This window comes from Vipera ursinii (genome assembly GCF_947247035.1).
Source record: "Vipera ursinii genome assembly, chromosome: 1".
In the NCBI taxonomy this organism is placed as follows: Eukaryota; Metazoa; Chordata; class Lepidosauria; order Squamata; family Viperidae; genus Vipera; species Vipera ursinii.
The window spans coordinates 128,536,310-128,560,583 of record NC_139512.1 but is presented as its reverse complement, the minus strand read 5'-3'; the positions used below and the strand labels follow the sequence as shown (position 1 = coordinate 128,560,583).

Sequence of the window (24,274 nt, the reverse complement as noted above, 5' to 3'; positions counted from 1 at the left end):
TTTTGAGGGAGTATTGAACCATCCAGCATCTGAATTAAAACAAGGTATGGACAAAGTGTTTCGTGTGAATTCGTGGATTGCTAAACAGAGAAAGTTGCCTAGAGATGTGGTGGTTTATTTTGTAAAAAGGGAAATTAGAGATGAAGTTATACAAGCTGCCTACGATACCAAAGTTGTGATTGCTGGTCAACAAGTTTTGGTTCTAAAAGAAATTCCTCCAAAGATTTTAAAGAGAAGGAAGGATTTTATATTTCTTGTGCAAGAGCTCAAGCAAAGAGATATAAGGTTCAGATGGGAGATCCCAGCTGGGTTGAGCTTCATGTATGATGGCAAAAGGTACTGTTTGAGTAATGTGAAGCAAGCGCATGATTTTTATAATAATGTCTTGAAAGTAACCCCATCAACACTTCTGGAAGCTGCAGAGGGATCTGGAGAAGGAGAACATCAAGAGGATGAAGATGCACAGATAGACGAGAAGGGTACAGGAGGAGTTCAAGCTGCAACTCTTTTGGATGATCTTAGAGAACAGAGGGTGACGCGTGCTGCCTTAAAACGCTCAAAAAAGGAAAAAAAATAAGATCAGTAGAAATCTGTGGAACTTCCACAAAATATTTATAGTTAAGTGGTAGTTGTGTTTTTTTTTTAAAAAAAAAAAAGTTTTGGGATGCTATGTATGGTAATAGATTTTTTTTTTTAATTTGGAATTAATGGACAACTTACTACAGAGGAAGAGGAAGAAAGTTTTGTGGGTTAATGTGGGTTAATTTGTGTAAGAACTATTTATTAATGTGCAAATGAGAATATGTTAAGGTAATAGTGAATTGTGGAAGAATATAGATGGGAATGATGCTAGTTTTCTTTTATTTTAGTTTTTTATATATATTTAGTATTATTAAGGATTGGTTTACTATATACAAGCTAGAGAGTGATGGATTTTAGAGTTTATAATTGTTAGTATATGATTGTTTATGATTGCCTTTTAGATATATACCTTGTATTTTGCTCTGGGAAGTCGGGGGGGGGGGGAGGGGGGAGGAGGGGAAGTGGAGGGGGGGAGGTAGGGGAGGGAGGAGGGGGAGGGGGAGGGGGGGAGATAGGGGGGAGGTAGGGAGGGGAGGAGGGAGGGGGAAGGTGGGTTTTTTTAAAGGAAAATAAAAACAAAGAAAAAAAAAAAAAAAAAAAAAAAAAAAAAAAAAGGCTCTGCAAGTTGAGTCACAAATTATTCACAAGTTATTTTATTTTAACAAATTATACGCCATCCACTTCTATTTATAGCTCTAGGGAAGTTACTAACATCAGTTTTTTATTTTAACCACTGTTTACTGTGACGCATAGGTTTTCATGAGTTCAGTGGTATGTGCATCCGTTCAGATGGTAATACAGTACAATTATTTATTTAACCATTTTGGTATACTGCCACACTATAATAACAATAACAATAATAGAGTTGGAAGGGACCTTTGAGGTCTTCTAGTCCAACTCCCTGGTTAGGCACTAAACCCTATACCGTTTCAGACAAATGGCTGTCCAGTCTCTTCTTAAAAACTTCCAGTGTTGGAGCATTCACAGCTTCTGGAGGCAGGTTGTTCCACTGGTTAATTGTTCTAACTGTCAGGAAGTTTCTCCTTAGTTCTAAGTTGCTCCTCTCTTTGATTAGTTTCCATCCATTGGTTCTTGTCCTGCCTTCAGGTGCTTTGGAGAATAGCTTCGCTCCCTCTTCTTTGTGGCAATCCTTGAGATATTGGAAGACTCTATCATATCACCCCTAGTCCTTCTCTTCATTAAACTAGACATACCCAATTCCAGCAACCGTTTCTTTATATGTTTTAGCCTCCTGTCCCCTAATCATCTTTGTTGCTCTTCTCTGTACTCTTTCTAGAGTCTCAACATCTCTTTGACATCGTGGTGACCAAAACTGGATGAAGTATTCCAACTGTAGCCTTGTTGTTGTTTGTTGTTGTTAGCTGCGAAGTCGTGTCTGACCCATCGCGACCCCATGGACAATGTTCCTCCAGGCCTTCCTGTCCTCTGAAGTCCATCCGAGCTCACACCCACTGCCTCAGTGACTCCATCCAGCCACCTCATTCTCCGTCGCCCCCTTCCTCTCCTGCCCTCAATCTTTCCCAGCATTAGGCTCTTCTCCAGTGAGTCCTTCCTTCTCATTAGGTGGACAGAGTATTTGAGTTTCAACTTCAGGATCTGGCCTTCTAAAGAGCAGTCAGGGTTGATCTCCTCTAGGACTGACCGGTTTGATCGCCTTGCGGTCCAAGGGACTCGCAGGAGTCTTCTCCAGCACCATAGCTCAAAGGCCTCAATTCTTTGGCGCTCGGCCTTTCTTATGGTCCAACTTTCACTGCCATACATTGCAACTGGGAAGACCATCGCCTTGACTATACGCACTTTTGTTGACAGGGTGATGTCTCTGCTTTTTAGTGTGCTGTCTAGATTTGTCATGGCTTTTCTCCCAAGGAGCAAGCATCTTTTAATTTCTTGGCTACAGTCTCCATCTGCAGTGATCTTGGAACCCAGGAAAATAAAATCTGCCACTACCTCCATTTCTTCCCCATCTATATGCCAGGAATTGAGAGGGCCAGATGCCATGATCTTAGTTTTCTTAATGTTAAGTTTCAACCCAACTTTTGCACTCTCCTTCTTCACCCGCAACAAGAGGCTCTTTAGTTCTTTTTCACTTTCTGCCATTAGAGTGTAGCCTTAGCAAGGCATTATAAAGTGGTATTAACACTTCTATCCCTCTATTAATGTAGCCTAGCACTGTGTTGTCTTTTTTGGCAGCTGCAGCACACTGCTGGCTCATATTTAAGTAATTGTCATTAGGACTCTGAGATCCCTTTCACAGTTACTACTGTTGAGCAATATACCACTTATACTATACCTGTGCATTTGGGTTTTTTTTTGCCTAAATGTAGAACCTTACTTTTTTCACCATTGAATTTCATTTTGTTAGATAGCGCCCAATGTTCAAGTCTGTCAAGATCCTTCTGTATCTTAAGCCTATCTTCTGGAGTGTTGGTTATTCGTGCCAGCTTGGTGTCATCTGCAGATTTGATGAATTCCCCATCTATCCCCTCATCCAAATCATTGATGAAGCTTTTGAAGAGCCCGGGGGCACCCCACTACACATTTATCTCCATGTAGATGCAATTCCATTGAGGACCACACACTGAGTACAGTCAGCCAGCTACGAATCCATCTGGTGGTGATGCTGTCTAACCCACATTTTTCTATCTTATCAAGTAGTAGCTTGTGGTCTGCTTTATCAAATGCACGGCAATGTATAAAAACATTAAGCCAACTAAATATAGTCAAACATTTGTATCTTTTCTTCATAAGAGATCATTACAGAGCTAACAACTGAATGAGTGGTGGGATTAAACCAGTTCGGCAGAACCGATAGCTAATTTTTTGTTGTCCAAGCCCAGAACGGACTTCCAAAAGCGGCATCCACACAGAGAACCAGTTGTTCACATATTTGAATCCCACCACTCAGCTGAATGCTAGCTCCATCATGTCATTCCTTCATATTAAATACATTATATATATATAATGTTGTTATATATATATATATATATTTGTTATATATATATATATATTTGTTTTCGTAGATTCTCGCGGGTGTCTGTATGTGTAGATCTAGAGTCTCGGGTTTCTTCCCGCGTTCCTTTCATCTTCAGAAAGTTGTGGCGACGTTTCGACGAACCCAATCAGAAAGCAGCCATGCCTCCTCCCAGTCAGAACACAGCCCCACCGGCAGTTGGAAATAAAGGAACAGCCAGACCACGCATTGCTCCTGGAAGCAGCAGGAGGAACACTCCGGCCTGATGATGACGGATGGGATTTCGTCGAAACGTCGCCACAACTTTCTGAAGATGAAAGGAACGCGGGAAGAAACCCGAGACTCTAGATCTACATATATATATACATATATATATATATATATATATATATATATATATATATATATATATATTTGTTTTCGTAGATTCTCGCGGGTGTCTGTATGTGTAGATCTAGAGTCTCGGGTCCCCTGAACAGAAAAACATCCAAGAAGAAGAACAGAACAACGGACGAGCCATCTTGCCCTACATAAAAGGAACAACCAACAAAATCAGTAAAGTACTACGCAAACATAACATCAAAACCGCATTTAACACTGACAGAAAGATATCAACCATCCTGAGAAATCCCAAAGACAAAATAGAACTGGAAAACCAGGGCATATACCAAATCCCATGCGCCTCCTGTCCAGCAACATACATCAGACAGACTAACAGAAGAATAGGGGTACGTGTAGAAGAACATAAGAACTCAGTACAGAAGAAAGATCACACATCTTCACTAGTACAACACATAAACACTACGGGACACAACATCAATTTTGAAGGTACAAAAACAATCGCCAAAATAGAACATCTCAATAGCAGAATAATCAGAGAAGCCATTGAAATAGAAAAACACCCAGACAGTATGAACAAGCGAGACGACACCTCCCGCCTACATGACATTTGGAAACCAGCATTGATAGAGAAACGAATTTCAGCAAACAAGGATTTAAAAAACCAACAAACAACCCCAAATGCCACCAGCCCCAGCAAGACTCATCCACACCCAGAACAAAAACTCTCCCACACAGAAGACAGAACAAGTCAAGCAAAAGTGCCATCACCCAAGCAGAAGAACGCACACACGAACCTGACTGACCCATACCAGAGATACATAGCAGGTCCTCGAACTCGGAGCCAAACCAAAGCTCTGGAGGCCACTACACAGCCCACTCCTCAGGACACCAAATCACAACACTCAGGATATTACAACACAACAAAAAACCCCACCCATTCAGAACACACCCCACCCAATCAGAAGACAGCCACGCCTCCAACCAATCAGAAGACAACCACGCATCCACCCAATCAGAAGACAGCCACGCCTCCACTCAATCAGAAGACAACCACGCCTCCACCCAATCGGAGGACACCCCCACCCAATCAGAAAGCAGCCACGCCTCCACCCAGTCAGAACACAGCCCCACCGGCAGTTGGAAGGAAAGGAACAGCCAGACCACGCATTGCTCCTGGAAGCAGCAGGAGGAACACTCCGGCCTGATGATGACGGATGGGATTTCGTCGAAACGTCGCCACAACTTTCTGAAGATGAAAGGAACGCGGGAAGAGACCCGAGACTCTAGATCTACATATATATATATATATATATATATATATATATATATATATATATATATATATATATATATATATATATGGATCCTTGGTTTTTCGGGTTTTTCCCCGCGTAGAACTAAAGGTGTAGGTGCAACGTTTCGACGGAATCCCATCCGTCATCATCAGGCTTTAGCTTCCTTCTTCTGGGAGAAGCATATGGCTGTTTGTTCCTCTTTTTTAAACTGCCAGAGGGGGTGTGTTCTGTGGAGGTGTGCTCTGATTGGGTAGGGGACCAAGTGTGTTCTGATTGGGTGGGAGTGTGTTTTGAATGGTGGGGGTGTTCTGATTGGGTGGGGGTGTGTTCTGAGTGGATGGGCTGGTCTCAGCTGCCAGCTCCAGACCTGAGCTGGTGAGTTGTGCTGCTTTTGTTCGGCTTCGTGTTTGTGGTGGTGCCATGTTTTTATAGTGGGTGTCAGTTTGCTTATTGTGTAGTTTGGAGGGGTTTAAAGTGGCTGATGTTGCAGCTGTAGTTAGGTTTCTGTTTTGTGGTTGTGTGTCTTTATCGTTGTGGGTTCGGATTTGCTTTTTGAATGGTTGTGTGGTGGTGATGTCATGTGATGTTATCATGAGTTTGGGTCTGGTATCATTCTTGGTGGTTGGGCCTCGTCTGTCAATCAAGGCGGGTTTCCAAATGGCTGGTAGACGAGAGGTATCATCTCGTTTATTCATGCTGTGGGGGCATTTTTCTATCTCAATGGCTTCTCTGATTATTCTGTTGTTAAAATGTTCAATTTTGGTGATAGTTTTGGTTTTTTTAAAATCAATTGACTCAGGGCGGTTTACAGGGCAGTTAAAACCATGAATACAAAAAATTAAAAACAATTAAAACAGTTAAATTAAATTCAAGCCCCAAGAGTAAATCTAAAACCCAGTTAAATTAACAACCCCACAGTCTGGACCAAACAGATCGAAGAGCCAAGTTTTCAGGTCCCGGCGAAATGAGCGAAGGTCGGGGGCAGTCCTAAGTTCTGTGGGTAGTTGGTTCCATAGGGCAGGCACACCCACAGAGAACGCCCTTCCCCTGGGAATAACCCGCCGGCATTCAGTAACCGGCGGTACTCTGAGAAGGCCCTCCCTGTGGGGGCGCACAGGACGATGGGAAGATGATGCCGGCAGCAGGTGTTCCCTTAGATAGTCCGGACCCAAGCCATTTAGGGCTTTATAGGTCATTACCAGCACCTTGAATCTCACCCGGAGGGCAACTGGAAGCCAATGCAGCTCACAGAGAAGAGGTGTTACACGGGAGTATCGGGAAGCTCCCATCAAAACTCGCGCGGCTGAATTCTGCACCAGTTGAAGCCTTCGGGTGGTCCTCAAGGGCAGCCCCATGTAGAGGGCATTGCAGTAGTCTAACCGGGAGGTCACGAGCGCATGAGTGACTGTACATAGAGCATCTCGGTCCAGATAGGGACGCAACTGGCGCACCAGGTGAATCTGGGCAAAAGCCCCCCTGGATTGAGACGAAGCCTGTTTGTCCCCATCCAAACCCGGACCGCCTCCAGGCAACGGGACATCACAGTGAGGGCATCACTGGGTTGGGTCGGGGTGGAAAGAAAAAGTTGGGTATCATCAGCGTACTGGTGATACCCCACCCCGAAACCACGAATGAGCTCACCCAGTGGCTTCATGTAGATGTTGAACAGGAGGGGAGAGAGGACCGACCCCTGAGGGACTCCACAAACGAGAGATCTCGGGGGGGACCTCTGTCCTCCCGTCAACACCGACTGCGAGCGGCCCAGGTGGTAGGAGGAGAACCACTGTAAAACGGTGCCTCTCACTCCCAGCCCCCTGAGACGCCGCAGTAGGATACCATGGTCGATGGTATCAAAAGCTGCTGAAAGGTCTAATAGGACTAGGACAGAGGAACAACCCCTGTCCCGAGCCCGCCAGAGATCATTCACCAGTGCGACCAATGCCGTCTCTGTGCTATGCCCAGGTCTGAAACCCGATTGGTACGGGTTGAGATAATCAGTTTCCTCCAGGAAATGTGTGTGTGTGTGTGTGTGTGTGTGTGTAAATTTTTTGGATTGCTAACAAAGAATTAAAGGGAGACTAATATGGCCATTTCAAACTCATTTGTTCTCATCAGTGAAATGGCCATATTAGTCTCCCTTTAATTCTTTGTTAGCAATCCAAAAAATGTACACAAATATGAGCTGTCACTGTTGTGACTACAGCCTGTGGATGGCCTTGGGTTAGGCTGAAACAGGAAATAAGATTTGCCCCATATTTGGGGCCTAGCAAGGTATTCAAAATACTTAACAAACACTTCACACACACATACACACACACACAAACACACACACACACACACACACACATGCATGTGCATAAATAAAGCCAGCATGAGGCCATAAGTCATAATCCATCTGAATGGGTTAGTGGATCATCCACAAAGCCGTAGTAAATGAAATTGGCTCAGCTTTTGAATATTTGAGATGCAAGTTGAGTCACAAACTATTCACAATTTATTTTGACTTTATTAAGTTACAACAGCACTGTAAATAGTGACTTATTCACCATTTTTCACACTTACAGCATCCCCATGGTCACCAGAGCTGACCAGAGCTGCTTTTGAAGTGAAGCAGAACTCTTGTGTGAAGGTGTCACTTGTATTTAGTTTCTATTTACTTTCTCTTTTTCTCTACTCGTGATTTTTCTTTTTCCCCCTCTCCTCCTTCATTAATCTTGGTTGGAAGGGGTGGAAAAAGATTTGCTTTATAAATGTCTAGGTTTCCCAGCAAAATTTATAAGCAAATTAGTCTATGTGACCCTCCTCTGCTTATGGCTTGCCATTAATATCTGACCAGTCAAGATGGAAACAAAATTCTGGATTAAGTGGGCCTTTGCCCAGTATCAGAGTGGCGCTTAGGTCTATCAGTCAACGGATGGTTATCTGATATGCTATTGTCAAGCCTTGGAGATAGCCCAGGTCAAGAAATGTCCCCCAAAATTCCAGGAATATGAGTTTATTATTGTAGGGTGTAACAGCAGAACCTGAAACCTGACCAAGTTCCTATCTATTCCCTGTTCTACATGTAGTCCTTGGCTTACAACCATTCATTTAGTGATCGTTCAAAGTTACAACGGCACTGTAAATAGTGACCTAATGACGATTTTTCACACTTACAGCATCTCCATGGTCACATGATCAAAATTCGGACACTTGGCAACTGGCATGTATTTATGACAGTTGCAGTATCCCGGGGTCATGTGATTACCTTTTGCGATCTTCTGACAAGCAAAGTCATTGCGCAAGCCAGATTCACTTTAACAACCATGTTACTAACTTAACAACTGCAGTGATTCACTTAACAACTGTGGCAAGTAAGGGACAGAATAGCGCAACAACTGCCTTGCTTAGCAACAGAAATTTTGGGATCAATTCTGGTCATCAATAGAGGACTACCAGACTACACAAAATCAAGGGATGTTTTTTTCCAAGTTTCTTTCTGACGCTCATTTCAAACTCTGGATTGTGTGATTTCTTCGCTAGGTCCCTCACCAACAGGTTGCTGCTTCCTTTTTCCCCTTTAAAAGCATTTTCTTACTTCCCCAACATGAACTCTTAAGTTCCTTAACAATTCTGCACATTTCAGCCTCAAGCAAACTAGAAGCAAACTCCATGTGCGTGCATGTGCGTGGATATTTGCAAAATATACATAATACATCAATAGCATTCTCACTGCTCACTGAGGGACTCTGCATAGGCCTTCATCTTCTTCAGACCTGTCAGTCACAAAAACTGCTCTTTGACATTTAAATAAACACAAATACGTTGCTCAGTGTCACAGTTTTTTTCAGGAAATAAACAAGATACTCTTATGTGCCCTTTTCCTTCTCCATTGTATGATGCAAAGAAAGAGGCACCGAGAAGTGAAGAATTCATTCATTTCTTCTTCTTTTTTAGAGGCATGGTGTGAAGCGATGGAAAACATACCTTCTGCAGCTGCTGCAGAAGGACATATGATACATGCAGAGGCTCAGAAGCTGGACTTTTATAAATAACAAATGCATTTTATTGCTGCCTTTATTTTCTGTAAAGAGTGTGAGGAAATATCCTTTCCTCTACGAACTGAACAACATCAACTTCTATCTACTAAAATACATCTAGATTTGGGGACTTCCATTAAAGATGCAGACTTGAGTTTTGCATAGCTATAAAAATAAGCTCCTTTCTTGGGGCCATGTTGCATACTTAACTAAGACAATAAGGCATTTTTTCATAGTTGAGTTTTAGGCTGGATAATCAGCTACCTCTGTAAATCATAACAACGTAGACTTTGGGATCTATCTTTCCCAATCTGTCAAGTCCAACTCCCCACACACTCCAAGATTCCTGACACCATCCCCAAGAGATGCTTACCCAGCCTCTGAAGAAAAGGCAGAAACCACTCCAAGCAGTAACCTATTCCACATCCAGATTTCCTATCCGATTATTATGTGTACAGGTAGTCCTCAATTTAACGACCAAACTGGGGCCAGAAGTTCCATTGCTAAGCAAGGCAGTCGTTAAGTGAGTTTTACCTGATTTTTACTATCCTTTTTTGACATGACTTTTAAGCAAATCACTAGTGTTATCATGACACAATCATTAAGTGACTCTGACTTCCCCCATTGATTTTGCTTGTCGGAAGCAGGCTGTGAAGATCGCAAATGGTGAGTATGTGACTCTGGGACACTGCAACAGTCATAAGTACAAAGACCAATCATAAGCCATTTTTTTTCAGTGCTGCTGTTATTTTCTAATTGCTGCTAAACAAATGGTTGTAGGTTGAGGCCTCCCTGTACACTTGCTTGGCTTGTGTGCTGCCTCCTCCCCACTTATTATGTAGCTAATACCAGTTCCAGCCTGGATGCCTACAGCTGCAGTTTTCTAGTAGTCCAGCAGAGGGCAGACCAGATAAATCCCGATAAATTATTGTCCTGGAGGTTGCTACATTGGGTATAGGCAGGATAAGCTCAAACTAAATTGAATTTTGAAAAGGGAACAGTGGCTGGACTGTTAATATCCTGAATGTTTGCTGTATTTTATAGTCTTGAGGCTTAAGAAAGTATTGTAAGGGTTTCTTACACCCACCAAAGACAATTTTGTTCAGTGAGTAATGAATGCTGTAAGATCATTGGTTACAGACACAAGCCTTAAGGCTCAATTAATATTTTAAAGTCTTCATGATTTCACTCTGAACTTAACTTCCCCAAGGTAAGGGGTTTTTTTCAGTTAAGAAGCATTTCATTTCTAACACCAGCTACCCCAGTCTGGCATTTTCAAGAAAAAAAATTGGAACTGCAATTTCCAGAACGTCCCCAGTGTATCTAGAAGTATCAGGTTGGTGCAAGCTAGTTTAATATGTCTCTTGCTGATCTAAACAGTTGTCAAATATTTTCAGATATTCCACCAAAAATCTTATCATAGGAACTGATTTTGCTCTTGTTCTTAATTATTACATTTAAGACCGTTTGTTTTATGTTATTTTTGGAAAGAGAAGCTAGAGTAGGCCACTTCCTTGGTATATCTGTTTTAATGTTCACAGTGTATTTTTGGGCAGTCTGTGTCAATTTATGCTGTATTTTATAGAAAATCTGGCCTAAAAGATCAAGATCTTCTGGGAATGTCATATATATATATACAGCTGCATGTGCAAGTATTGCAGATAAGAGGACAAAAACTAAAACTAGATTTTATGATCTTTTTAAATGTAAAATTCTATTTTACCAGCTGGGGTACTTCATATTTATATATTTTCTACATGTTACAAATTGCTTGAATAGTAAAAACTAGTCATTCACCTCTTTATTTTTTGTCTTTACCACATTATATTAATAGTAACAAATATACATTTAAAGCAACAACATACAGGAGGAAAAAAAAACTCTTAAAATATAATTTTTATTAAAACATTTTTTAAAAAGATAAAAACATGGAAAATATTATACAGTAGGGAAAGAACAAAGGAAGGAAGATACAAAGCAGTGGCTTCTGATACTCCTCATAGCAGTTATAAGTTCAATTATATTTAACCTCTGTCTCTAAACTTACGTTACTCTTCTTCCTAAAATCAACGCTGGAAATCACGAGTATGTTTTTTTCATTTTTTACACAAAAGTCCACTTTAAACATATATAATCCATAGTTAAAACCAGGATTTTAGAAAAAAGGAATACCTGTAGCATCCAACATGGAATCATTTTCAGTGTCTTATTATGCCTGTTGTGGCATTTATTTGGTCTCATCTATCGTTGCTGCTTCCATTTGTGTTTCCTTTAAATTTTTGCAAACAACTTCTTGCTTTCTGCATAGAGTTCAGTCTAAATCTCAGATGTTTAAAAATAAGTTATCCCAACTAAATGGACATATTTTTTTCTTTGTTTGACTGTCAGGAAAAAAAGTGCTCTTTTTTTCTTACGTAAGTGTTCTAATTAGAATTTTTTAAGTACAATTTCATCTATATTATCAATTCTCAACCTAGTATTAAAACACTGCTGCAAAACCTGATCTCTGGTCTTCTACATGACTAAGTGCAAAAGAACATCCCGTGGAACGTCCTTAATTTTGCAAAATGTATATTAATCCTATAAACTTTTTCAGTCTTGGTGCCAGTGTCATTTTTCTCCCAGTCAAAACAAATTAGAGACTTAACTATCTTTTGTCTAATATCTTCTCCATGTTCTGGAATTGCTCTAAAGTCTAAACCTTAAACAAAATTCTTTTCATCTCAGTTCCAGTAATACCATGTCATTCAAATCTTTCTCCATTTCACTATTTATAACTTCTGTCTTACTGTCAAAAACTTCCACTTTGTCAGTAATTTGTTTTAAGTCTCCAATCAATTGCCCTACCTACTTCAATCTTCTTAACTTCTTCTTTGACATCTTTTTTTTATCCCTGCAAATCCTTTTTCCGTTTCTGTTTTTACTGTTGCAGTCATCTTTTTGCCAAATTTTTCGAACATCTTCTGCAATAAATCTGGCGAAATGCCCTTATCTGTAAGCTGTTCTAAAGAACCCCTGCATCCTTATGCCAGGTTAGCAGCTTTTCTTGTAGTTGCCATGGGGAGGAAGTGTTAGTTATTATGGTGAAAATAAAAGGAGGGCTTCTCTTTTTTTGTGTTTTGCTTCTCTCTCTTCCACACTTTAGACTCAGTTAGCTCTCCATAGTTACAGTCCCACTCATATTACCCTTACCTTCTTGTTTTAATAATAATTTAAAATTTAAATCCTTGAAAATACCATTTTTTATTTCAAAAATAAGAGAAAATATAGAGCTATTTTGGTCTGGTGGTTAAGGCACCAGGCTAGAAACCAGGAGATTGTAAATTTTAGTTCAGCCCTAGGTATGAAAACTAACTAGGTGACTTTGGACCAGTGAGTCTCTCTAAACCCAACTCACCTCACAGGTTGTTGTCATGGGAAAATAGGAGGAAGGAGTATTGGGTATGTGGGCAGCTTTGAGTTACTAATAATGTTGGATGGCTAGACAAGGTAAACTTTTGGTCTGATCCAGCAAAGGCTTTCACATCAGAGATTATGCTAGCTGGACCTAGCAAGGATTTCCAGAATGTTTGAGTAGCCCCATCTTCAAAGATCTTTCATGCCCAGCCCAAGTCTGTTTCAAATGTTGATGGTCTGTGAAAAAGGACTTCCATCAAAATAGGCGTGCATGGAGGAGTAACTTGTATATTGAACTGTGCTAGAAAAAAAGAAAAGGGAATTTCATGCTATGAATCTGCTTGGATTGTTTAGTATCTGAAAGTTTTGGAACATCTTGAAAAATGGACTTTTTGATGCATCATAATCATTTGAAAAATGATTTTTGAAAAAGCCATAATTAAGGCACTTATCATTGCCGCACATTTATATTTATTTATTATTAAATTTATATGCTACTCATCTTGCTGATTGTGTGAATACAGTAACTTTTAGGCTTTTTTAAAAAAAATGTTAAGTCCTGCAAGCAGATTAAGAAACAATGAGACTTGGAATTGGAGAGACGTTAATTTTCATTCCTACAAATTATCCATTGAAGTTGCTGTTTTGTATCACGAGAGAAGCTGTTGGGGCAATGGGTGATCAAAGGTACAATGGGTCATACCCTACATTTCAAAGAGAGGGTTGCAGTAGATAGAGCAAGGAAAAATGTCAGTTATCCTCCACATGCATGGGGCAAAGAGGATTGTGACATCCTTTCTTAAAACAATTTTAAATAGTTAAAGCTAGTTTAAGGCTTTCAATATTATGTTGATTTGTTTTCTCCTCGCAGCAGTGGGAAGCTCTACTATAATTCTTCAGCCATTGTAGTTGGAAGGAGTTCACGGTTCACAGGTTGCCCATTACAGCCTCCCTCCTGTAGTTTATAACTTCTCCATATGAGTGGTAATTCTGGATTCCAGACTTTATGCTTCTAAAGGGGGTGATAAATGTTTCCCTTTTGCTTACTGCTTATTCCTCTTGTAGCTCTGTGTGTGTATTAAAAATATTCATTTATTTATAAGATTTATAAGGCTGCCCAACTCAAACAGCCAGTGTCTCTGGGCAGCATACAGCAAAAAAAAACAACAAAAAACAAAAAAAAACTAACAACAAAGCAAAACATTCAGTTTGATGCCCGCAATCCAAGGACAGATAACTCTTCGAATTTATTCTCTGTGTAACAAAGGATGGTCCTCTGTTTTGTCTTTTTCAGTTTTCATTCTTAAAAATCAGGGAGGTTTGAGGGTAGATTTTGAAAGTTTGGTAGACCTACATGTTTTTATTTGTTTATTAACTTTTTAATCCATCTTTATTATTTTATAAGTAACTCAAGGTGGCAAACATACGGTACCTAATACTCCTTCTTCCTATTTCCCCACAATAATAATCTTGTATGGTGAGTTGGGTTGGGTTGAGAGGGAGTGACTGGCCCAAAATCACCCAGCTAGCTTCCATGCCTAAGGCAGGACTATAACTCACAGTCTCCTGGTTTCTAGGGGAGCACCTGAACCGAATACACCAAATAGCAGCAATGTAGACATTAAATCTAAGAAGTTATATATCATTCTGTAAAACCTTATGGAGACCAATTAGAAAGTATTGCACACATGTGCACATCTTGTGATTTCCTGTATAAAAATGCATTTCTGAATTGCTTTAGGGTAACCAAAGAATGACCAAACCTATGTTACTTCCTGAGGAGTTTTAAATAAGGAGCATGGAATCTGATCAGTTTAAAGCACGGGTGTCAAACGCGTGTCACATGTCACGACGTATCACGACTTTTTTTGCATTGCCTCTATATGATGCAACTGGCCTGTGGGCCGGCAGTTTGACACCCCTGGTTTAAAGGGTCACTTTGTACTAAAAGGAAATTAACTTTCATCTGAAAAGCTGGAACCCTAAGTAAATCTTTTATGAGCCCCAAATAGAGATAATTGGTACATACTAGAATTACTATAGCTTGCATAAAGTTAGTGGTTGCTAGAATACTGAGATGTCCCAAAAAACATTGTTTCCAATGCTGAGTGGTGATTTAATTTTAGATTATTGGTTCTGCTCCCAGCTTCTGCTCAGGTGCAATTCAAAGTGTTGATTATCACCTTTAAATCTCTACATGGCATGGGGCCAGGATTGCCTCTCCTGAGGGTATCTGCTCACCCACCAGATCAACGTGGGCATGTTCAAGGTCCTTTCTCTTAAATATTACCCTATAGGTGGCTTAGGAAGTGTGCCTTTTCTGTAGCTCTGGGGAAGACCCTTCCACTAGCAATCCAATATGTCCTCACTGTTTTCACCTCATAAAGAGCTGGGTCTTCCCCAGGTGCTGTATTAGAATGAGGGTATTTGGGCTTGTTTTGGGGAACATTCCAGGAGGATGGCCAAAGTACTTGTGTCTTTGTTTTATGAGATTATATTGTGTTGTGGGGGGTGCTGTGAGCCACCCAGAGTTTTGCCATAAGACTGGTAGTCATACAAGTATTTTAAATAAATAAAGTCTTGATGTAATTCTCACGTTTTATCTGTTCTTAGGAAGCAAGACTGAGTTGCTTAAATTCATTGTTTTATAACATTTCCACTGATTGTGACACTGCTCACTATAAATAAGTCAATTCACTTAAAAAAAGCACATTAATTTTATTTTCAAAGAAATATTTTATTTTATTATGTCAGGAATGTTCTTTCTCTGTGAAGAGGATGTGGAATGCCTCTTTTATCATGCTTGTTTAAGTGTATCTTCTGTTTTTTTTAAAGTCTGGAGTTTTAAATGATAAATTAGAAACTTAAACCTTTTGATTTTCAGACACCTTTGTGGTATATTTCAGCTTTACCATTCAGCCAAGTTTAATCTGCTTCTTCGCATTAAGACAATTGTATTTTTTAAAGATACAGTTGCTGACCCCATAAAAGAACTGTAAAGAGTTATTCTGATCTTCTCTCCTTTGTAGCTTCCAAGGAGAAACAAGTAATATGAAATGGTATACTTGGGAATCCTTGATTTTACTTTGAAATTTGAAATAGCTCAGATGTGCTTTTTCTTCTTTCCTAATTTTTAGTTACTACCCACTCGTTTTTTTAAAAAAAATGTATTGCCATCCCTTGGATGTTCAATGGGTATGTCTGTTTAATGGATTGTATACAACTCCTTCAATAAAGGTAAAGGTAAAGGTTCCCCCACACATGCGTGCTAGCTGTTTCCGACTCTAGGGGCCGGTGCTCATCTCCATTTCAAAGCCGAAGAGCCAGCGCTTGTCCGAGGACGTCTCCGTGGTCATGTGGCCGGCATGACTTAGACGCCAAAGGTGCACGGAACGCTGTTACCTTCCCACCGTTGTGGTCCCTATTTTTCTACTTGCATTTTTACGTGCTTTCGAACTGCTAGGTTGGCAGAAGCCGGGACGAGTAACAGGCGCTCACTCTGTTACTCCTTCAATATGTGCCTTCAAATTTTGTGATGACTCTTTGCAATCACATGGATAGATTTTCTCTATGATGGCTGGGATTTTTGAGTGGAATTTATTATTTCTCTACTAATTTTTCCTCCCCTTATCTTCAGGAGCCACGTTGGGTTATGCTTCTTCTAGCGGCCTGGTCTGATGGGTTTGGGGGTTGGGTTTTAATATGGTTTTAACTGTTGTATATATTGGGCATAATTATTTAATTGTTTTTTAACTTTTGTACTCTGTATTTTAGTATTTATTGCCCTGTACACCGCCCTGAGTCCTTCGGGAGAAGGGCGGTATAAAAATCTAATAAATATAAATATAAATATAAATATAAATATAAATATATAATTCTCTTTGTCTGATCTGTCTGGTCAGTGACTCTAGGCAACTACTTTCCCCTTTATTCTGTGCTAATTGCTCTGTACTGTGGATTGAAACAACATGGGCTGACCTAGCTTGCCATATTAAAGTCTTCCCAAAAACAAAGTCCACACACATTTACTTCAGAGTCCTTGGGTTGAAAAGCCCAGAGCTTTTCCTATATGGTCATTTATCCTTGGTAGGTATGATTGGACTGAGCTGCCACAGAAGGACCATTTCTCCTTACTTCTTCCATTACTGTGTTTTGTTTGCCACAGAGCTTCTCAAGGGCAATAAAGTAGAGTATTGCCTCTTTTTCTCTCAGTCCTTATTTAAAACTGCCAAGAGATTGTGCGTAAATTACAAAGTAGGAAGAATAAAGTGAAGACTCATAAAAGAAAATCCTTCATCTGGCCATTGAAGGGAATCTGATACTTGCGTTCAGATGCATCACTTTGTACTAATTGTGCATTGATAGCACTGTACAGATTGCACTATGCTGTAGAGACAGGTTGTGTCATTTCTAGTCCCACTTTATGGGTTAGGGTATATTCCTGCATGAGTGTTATGTGAATGTTTAATTTATCATACCAACGTCTAACACTTGGAAAAATTAGATTTTTCATTTTATTTCCTGAGTTCTATCTTGATTAATCTTCCCCTACTCCATTCCACACTATTGATAGTTAATGGCAAAATCTTTTGGTGGTCTATGGATTAGAACTGAATGTGTTGATTGAATTATTACAGATCAAACCAAAAAAAAGCACACTTAAACACAGAACTTTTTAATTGCCTGTGTATTGTTGTTTATATGTATACTGAGACCTTATGCACTGGAGACAAATTCCTTCCAATCACTCTCAACCAATAAAGAATCCTATTCTACTCTACTCTGCTCTGCTCTGCTCTACTCTACTCTACTCTACTCTACTCTACTCTACTCTACTCTATTCTACTTCCTGAGCTATAAGTGTGAAAATTAAGTCACTTCTGCTTGTTCAGAAATTTGGAAGTTCTTTATCCTTGAGCTTAAAGAAATCTCAGGGGTTTTTTTTTATTTTTGTTGTGTCTTCTTCACAAGTACTTGAGGAACAGAACAAAATTACTTTCTACCACCAATAAAACTGAAAATAAGAACCTGAGTCTTTTTCACTGATGAATATTTGTTAAGTCCCTTCCAGATTTGCTTGTTAAATGATAGAAAGATGACAGAACCCTTAATTATTATTTTTTAAGAAAAACCAGCCACTCTGTTTACTGTTTAGTCCTGTTTGTACTCTAAGGTGATCTGCTTTGACTATTGTAGAGTACTATTATAAATGGATAAAGAAGGCATGAACTGATATTAGCCAACAATGTATTTACAAGGGGCTCTAAATATCAGCTTCAAATTTATTGCATTTAAGGTAGATGGAAAGTCTTCTTTAGCAGCATCTAGATTCAATGTAAAAAATTCCACAACATATTAACCATAGTCAGAAATGATACATTCCAGGCTGAAAGTGTACTGGCATTGCTCTCCTAAATAAGATCTAGTTTGACCTGTGACTTTTACTGAATTTTGAAAGTTTTAACCAGTTATTTTCTTTAATAAAGATGGCTTAAAAATAGACCTCAATGTTTACATAATGAATACACCATTAATACCACTTTTTAATTTAAGAGAGATTAATTATGTACTGCTTATATGTTATATTATAAATGCTACTATTGTATTTTTTAAAAAAAAAATCTGATAATTTTCTATTGGTTTATTCCTGCTCCTTATGTTTCTGTAACCATTATAAGTTATTTTTCCAAAATATATTTATTTTGTAGGAAATTGGATTTCTTATGTTATTATTTCCACCGAGATATTCTTTGATTAGATAGGCAAAGCAGTTCTTTATTATCCTTTGGGTTTGTAATAATAGTGAAAAGCCTAGGGGGGGGGTTGTTTGTTTTTATTGGGGAGAAATAGTGGCTTTCATTAGCCTGCTGATTTGGCCATTTTGAAACCTTCCTTGCAAGTCAAACTTTGTTCTAAAATAAATTTGGCACACTTGACAGCTGTTGCATAAGAAGTTGTGTATGTTAATAACTTGTCAATGAATCTCTTTCTCTTTTTCCCACCAGAGAGTGTCTGGGCGCAAGGGACCCATATTGTGGCTGGGATAAAAAGCAAAAGCGATGCACAACCATTGAAGACAGCTCCAATATGAGCCTCTGGAGTCAAAATATTACTGAGTGCCCTGTAAGTAAAAAACTAAAATCAGGAATATAAAAAAATGTATGACATGTTTTGCTTTGAAACAGTCTTCATGAAATTGCTGCAGCATTGTGGCACATGGGTTAGGTGACTACAGGAATTCCAATATTTTCCATTCATCTGCATGAGGACTGTTGTGGGAAAACCTAAGTGCATCCCATTTGGTTATGGTGTAGACCTAGGCATTATAGCAAACCTTACCACTAAGGTTTGCACAGCCTTTTCCTCAACATCAATGAGCCCTTATTGTTACTGTTGTTACATTCACATTATGCAGGGGTGATTGATAGCTAAACTGCAGAGGGCTATTTTGTGCAGCTTGCCAACTTGTATTTAAAGTTGCAGTGCTAGGATTTTTCCTGTCCTTAATAACCTTGGTTACTCCTTTCCACCCCACTCTCACTCCCCATATAGCATTAGTCATTCCTTCTTGCTTCGTTTCTTATACGGTTTTAAAGTTTGTCTACTTATAGCCTTCTCCTGCTGTTCTTGGGATATAATGTTTATTGACTGCCAGGTGTTGTTATCTTGTCACAGTTTAATGCCTCTGTCTGTTGCTAGGTGTATGAGGTGTTAATCCTTTCCTTGAAACACAATGTCTGCCCTAGCCCGGTGGGAAGCCCCCTCCTTTTTTAATCAGTCTTCTATGGTCCCCGAAAATAGCTTGTTGTGAGTCATTTGGATTTTAGAAATGACACAAGGAATGGGAAGAGTAATGTTTGGATTTTAAGGCATGATTAATAACAGCTGGACGTGTTCAAACAAGAGATGACAAGACCGAACATCGACATCTTAGGTATCAGCGAACTAAAATGGACAGGAATGGGTGAATTTAATTCAGATGACCATCAGGTATACTACTGCGGGCAAGAATCCCTCAGAAAAAATGGAGTAGCCTTCATAGTCAATAAAAGAGTAGGAAAAGCAATACTGGGATACAATCCCCAAAATAACAGAATGATCTCAGTTTGAATCCAAGACAAACCATTTGGTATCAAAGTAATCCAAGTCTATGCCCCAACCACCAGTTCTGAAGAGGATGAAATTGACCGGTTCTATGAAGCCCTACAGCACCTTATAGAACTAACACCAAAAAACAATGTCCTTATCATCATGGGGGATTGGAATGCTAAAGTAGGAAGCCAAAAGATAACTGGAATAACAGGCAGGTTTGGCCTTGGAGTACAAAATGAAGCAGAGCACAGACTGATAGAATTTTGTCAAGAGAATACGATGGTCATAGCAAACACTCTTTTCCAAAAACCCAAGACACGGCTCTACACATGGACATCACCAGACGGTCAACACAGAAATCAGATCGACTATGTGCTCTGCAGCCAAAGATGGAGAAGCTCTATACAGTCAGTAAAAACAAGACCAGGAGCTGACTGTGGCTCAGACCATGAGCTTCTCGTTGCAAAGTTTAGGCTTAAACTGAAGAAAGTAGGGAAAAGCACTAGGACACTCAGGTATGAATTAAATCATATCCCTGTTGAATATACAGTAGAGGTGACAAATATATTTAAGGAATTAGATCTGATAGACAGAGTGCCTGAAGAACTATGGACAGAGGTTCGCAACATTGTACAACAGGTAGCAACCAAAACCATCCCAAAGAAAAAGAAATGCAAGAAAACAAACTGGCTGTCTGAGGAAGCTTTGTAAATAGCTGAGGAAAGGAGGGAAGCGAAAGGCAAGGGAGAAAAAGAAAGATACGCCCAATTGAATGCAGAATTCCAGAGAATAGCTAGAAGAGATAAGAATGCCTTCTTAAATGAACAGTGCAAAGAAATAGAAGAAAACAATAGAATAGGGAGGACCAGAGATCTTTTCAAGAAAATTGGAGAGATGAAGGGAACGTTTCATGCAAAAATGGGCATGATAAAGGACCAAAATGGCAGGGACCTAACAGAGGCAGAAGAGATTAAGAAGAGGTGGCAAAATTACACAGAGAAACTATACAAGAATGAGCTTAACGTCCCTGATAATCACAATGAGGTGGTCACTGACCTCGAGCCAGACATCCTAGAATGTGAAGTGGAGTGGGCCTTAGAAAAGCTGAGCAAAAACAAAGCTAGTGGAGGTGACAGTATTCCAGCTGAGCTATTCAAAATCTTAAAAGACGATGCAGTAAAAGTGCTACACTCAATTTGCGAGCAAATTTGGAAAACTCAACAGTGGCCACAGGATTGAAAAAGATCAGTTTACATTCCAGTTCCAAAGAAAGGCAGTGCCAAGGAATGTTCAAACTATCGCACCATTGCACTCATTTCTCATGCTAGTAAAGTTATGCTTAAAATCCTACAAGCTAGACTCCAGCAGTATGTGGATCGAGAACTACCAGAAGTACAGGGAGGATTTCGAAGAGGCAGAGGAACTAGAGATCAAATTGCCAATATACACTGGATCATGGAGAAAGGTAGGGAGTTCCAGAAAAACATCTACTTCTGCTTCATTGACTATGCTAAAGCCTTTGATTGTGTGGATCATAACAAACTGTGGCAAGTTCTTAAATAGATGGGCATACCAGACCATCTTATTTGTCTCTTGAGAAACCTATATGTGGGCCAAGAAGCAACAGTGAGAACTGGACACGGAACCACTGATTGGTTCAAAATTGGGAAAGGAGTCCGGCAAGGCTGTATACTGTCGCCCTGCCTATTTAACTTATATGCAGAGCACATCATGAGAAAGGCAGGGCTAGATGAATCAAAAATTGGAATTAAGATTGCTGGAAGAAATATCAACAACCTAAGATACGCAGATGATACCACTCTAATGGCAGAAAGTGAAGAAGAACTAAAGAGCCTGTTGTTGCGGGTGAAGAAGGAGAGTGCAAAAGTTGGGTTGAAACTTAACATTAAGAAAACCAAGATCATGACATCCGGCCCTCTCAATTCCTGGCAAATAGATGGGGAAGAAATGGAGGTAGTGACAGATTTTATTTTCCTGGGCTCCAAGATCACTACCAACATCACTAGGGATTGTAACCAAGAAATTAAAAGGCGCTTGCTCCTGGGGAGGAAAGCCATGACAAATCTAGACAGCACACTAAAAAGCAGAGACATCACCCTGTGAACAAAAGTGTGTATAGTCAAGGCTATGGTCTTCCCAGTTGCAATGTATGGCAGTGAAAGTTGGACCATAAAAAAGGCTGAGCGCCAAAAAATTGAGGCCTTTGAACTCTGGTGCTGGAGAAGACTCCTGCGAGTCCCTTGGACTGCAAGGCGATCAAACCGGTCAGTCCTAGAGGAGATCAACCCTGACTGCTCTTTAGAAGGCCAGATCCTGAAGTTGAAAGTCAAATACTTTGGCCACCTAATGAGAAGGAAGGACTCACTGGAGAAGAGCCTAATGCTGGGAAAGATTGAGGGCAATAGAAGAAGGGGACGACAGAGAATGAGGTGGCTGGCTTGGGAATTCTGGGAGTTGAAGTCCACGAGTCATAAAAGAGCCAAGGTTGCCTACCCCTGGCCTAATGAATCAGTGCATTGCCACCCCGTGAGTACTGAATGGAATTGCAGCTGTTTTACTCTTCTCACTTACAATATGGGGAAGGAATGTGAGAACTGCGGACATTCGTTCTTCCAGCAGAAAGGTTAGGGAAAGCTACATAAAGGTAATCAGAGGAAGGAGGAATTCAGCGATACAAGATGGAGTGCTCCATCCAATTAGAGCTCCCTTAATGTAACTCCCCTTGCTTCTCCTCTGCATTACATACCCAGGGCAGCACTTGCAAAGGCACCTTGAGCAGCCATTAGCACATCAACTGGCAGTCATCATGGATTATTTCAAAGTGGATTAAGACTTAATTGAACAGCACTGATGTGCACCGTATGTGGCTCTCTTTAACCAGCAGCAGGTGGGAAATTACTTAACATTGCTACAAGGAAGGGTGATCAAAAAAAGAGAGAAACCTAGATGATGCAGTCATCTAATTCCCCACTTTGCTGTATAGCTACCCATTTTGCTAAGATGTGATGGGAGCTATATGCAGAATATTTGACTAGAGGCTAGTAAAGGGAGGCCAAAGACTCCCAGCTAGCACATATGCCCTTCAGTACAGATTTTAAAACATCTTTAAGCTAATGGTAGATAATCTTTCAAGTTGGGACTTGTTAACTCACTTATCACAGTTAAATCCTTGCTCTTTGCCTAAAACGTCAATGCAATCTCCCTTAAGGCAGTTTACAGAGCCAACTCTAATTTGAATCCCCAGGAAAATGACTGAAGGTGACTTCAGACATTTTGGGGGTATTGGACTGGATATTTCCCTAAAAGAATGGAGGAAAGAAGCCTGCCACAATCAGGAAACTGCTGGTTGTTTATTTATTTGCTTCTAAAGTTGGGTTGGTGTTCTGTGGTTAGTTGAAGACCTTCCTGGTAAGTTCAGGTGGCTGGAAAAGAGCAATTTTCTTATTTAGGTCTTCTTTCTAGGATCACACTGCATATTAGATAAAATTCTCTCATCCTAAAACCATATTGCATGTATTGAAAATTGCTTCTCTGCAACCTACTACCTAGTGTACTTTTTGACTATGTGTGTTAGGCAAGCATGCATCATAAATTATACTAATCCCTTGCATACAGGAAAATCCCATAGGCCATCACTGTATTAAAAATTTATATCAATGGGTTGAAGGAGTGGGGTGGGTATTGTAACAAATATTGCAAGAATGGTGCATTGCAATTGTGGTTCTCTTGAATATATTTTCTGTTGTGAAGTGCTTGCCTTCAGATTGAGGACATGTTAGGATTTTAAGGTTATATTGAGGACATATACAGTCCCCCCCCCTTTCCTAGACTGATTCACTATGATAAAATTCCCTTATTATTAGTATTATGTAGAATTCCTGAACGGAAGGGGAGAAAATAAGAAATAATTTAATACTATCTAACCTTCAACAAAGAAAATGCTCAAGCTTCCTTGACCAAAACCAAGAAACAGAAAATTCACCTTCCAATATGTGTGTTGCAACATGCCCTTCACAGTTCCATAAATGTCTACTCAACTATGATTCTGACCCTCTGTATAAATGCGGCCCGGTCCACCGAAAGGTTGCCCTCTCTGTCTTAGTTGATGGTGGAATACAAAAAAAGAGTTCTTTTTGGAAGACCAAAATTGTAGGACAAAAATATACTTTTGAAGATACTCAAACCTCAAAGCTAAATTGTTGTCTGAATCTGTCCTGAAATTGCTTGCTTTCAACTTCCTCATTTCTCTTCCTCATTTCTGTCCTATAGCTTGAAGCTTGCCTCTGTGGAGTCCTTGGTGCTCTCTGAACTTGGTTGTTTGCTTGTAGTTGTTTCATTACCTGACTAAGTAACATTATCAGTCCTAGTGAGTGTGGGGTTTGCTCCTTGTGCATATATAGTAGCTTGCCCTGCCAGGTGGTATACTTTGGGTGAACCATGTGATACTGCATTCTGGACCAGGTACAGCTTCCAGACTGTCTTCAAGGGTAATCCCATGTAGAGCATGTTGCAGTATTCCAAGCAGGAGGTGACTA

At 40.0% G+C, this 24,274-nt stretch overlaps 1 protein-coding gene across 1 annotated transcript in view; it reads left to right on the top strand.

Moving 5' to 3' along the window:
• SEMA5B (semaphorin 5B) overlaps nucleotides 1–24,274 on the top strand; it is a 207,882-nt gene that overhangs the window by 133,925 nt on the left and 49,683 nt on the right. The window contains exon 11 of the mRNA XM_083349852.1: nucleotides 18,632–18,749. Coding sequence (XP_083205978.1) covers nucleotides 18,632–18,749 — 118 coding nt within the window. The remainder of the gene's footprint in view (nucleotides 1–18,631; nucleotides 18,750–24,274) is intronic.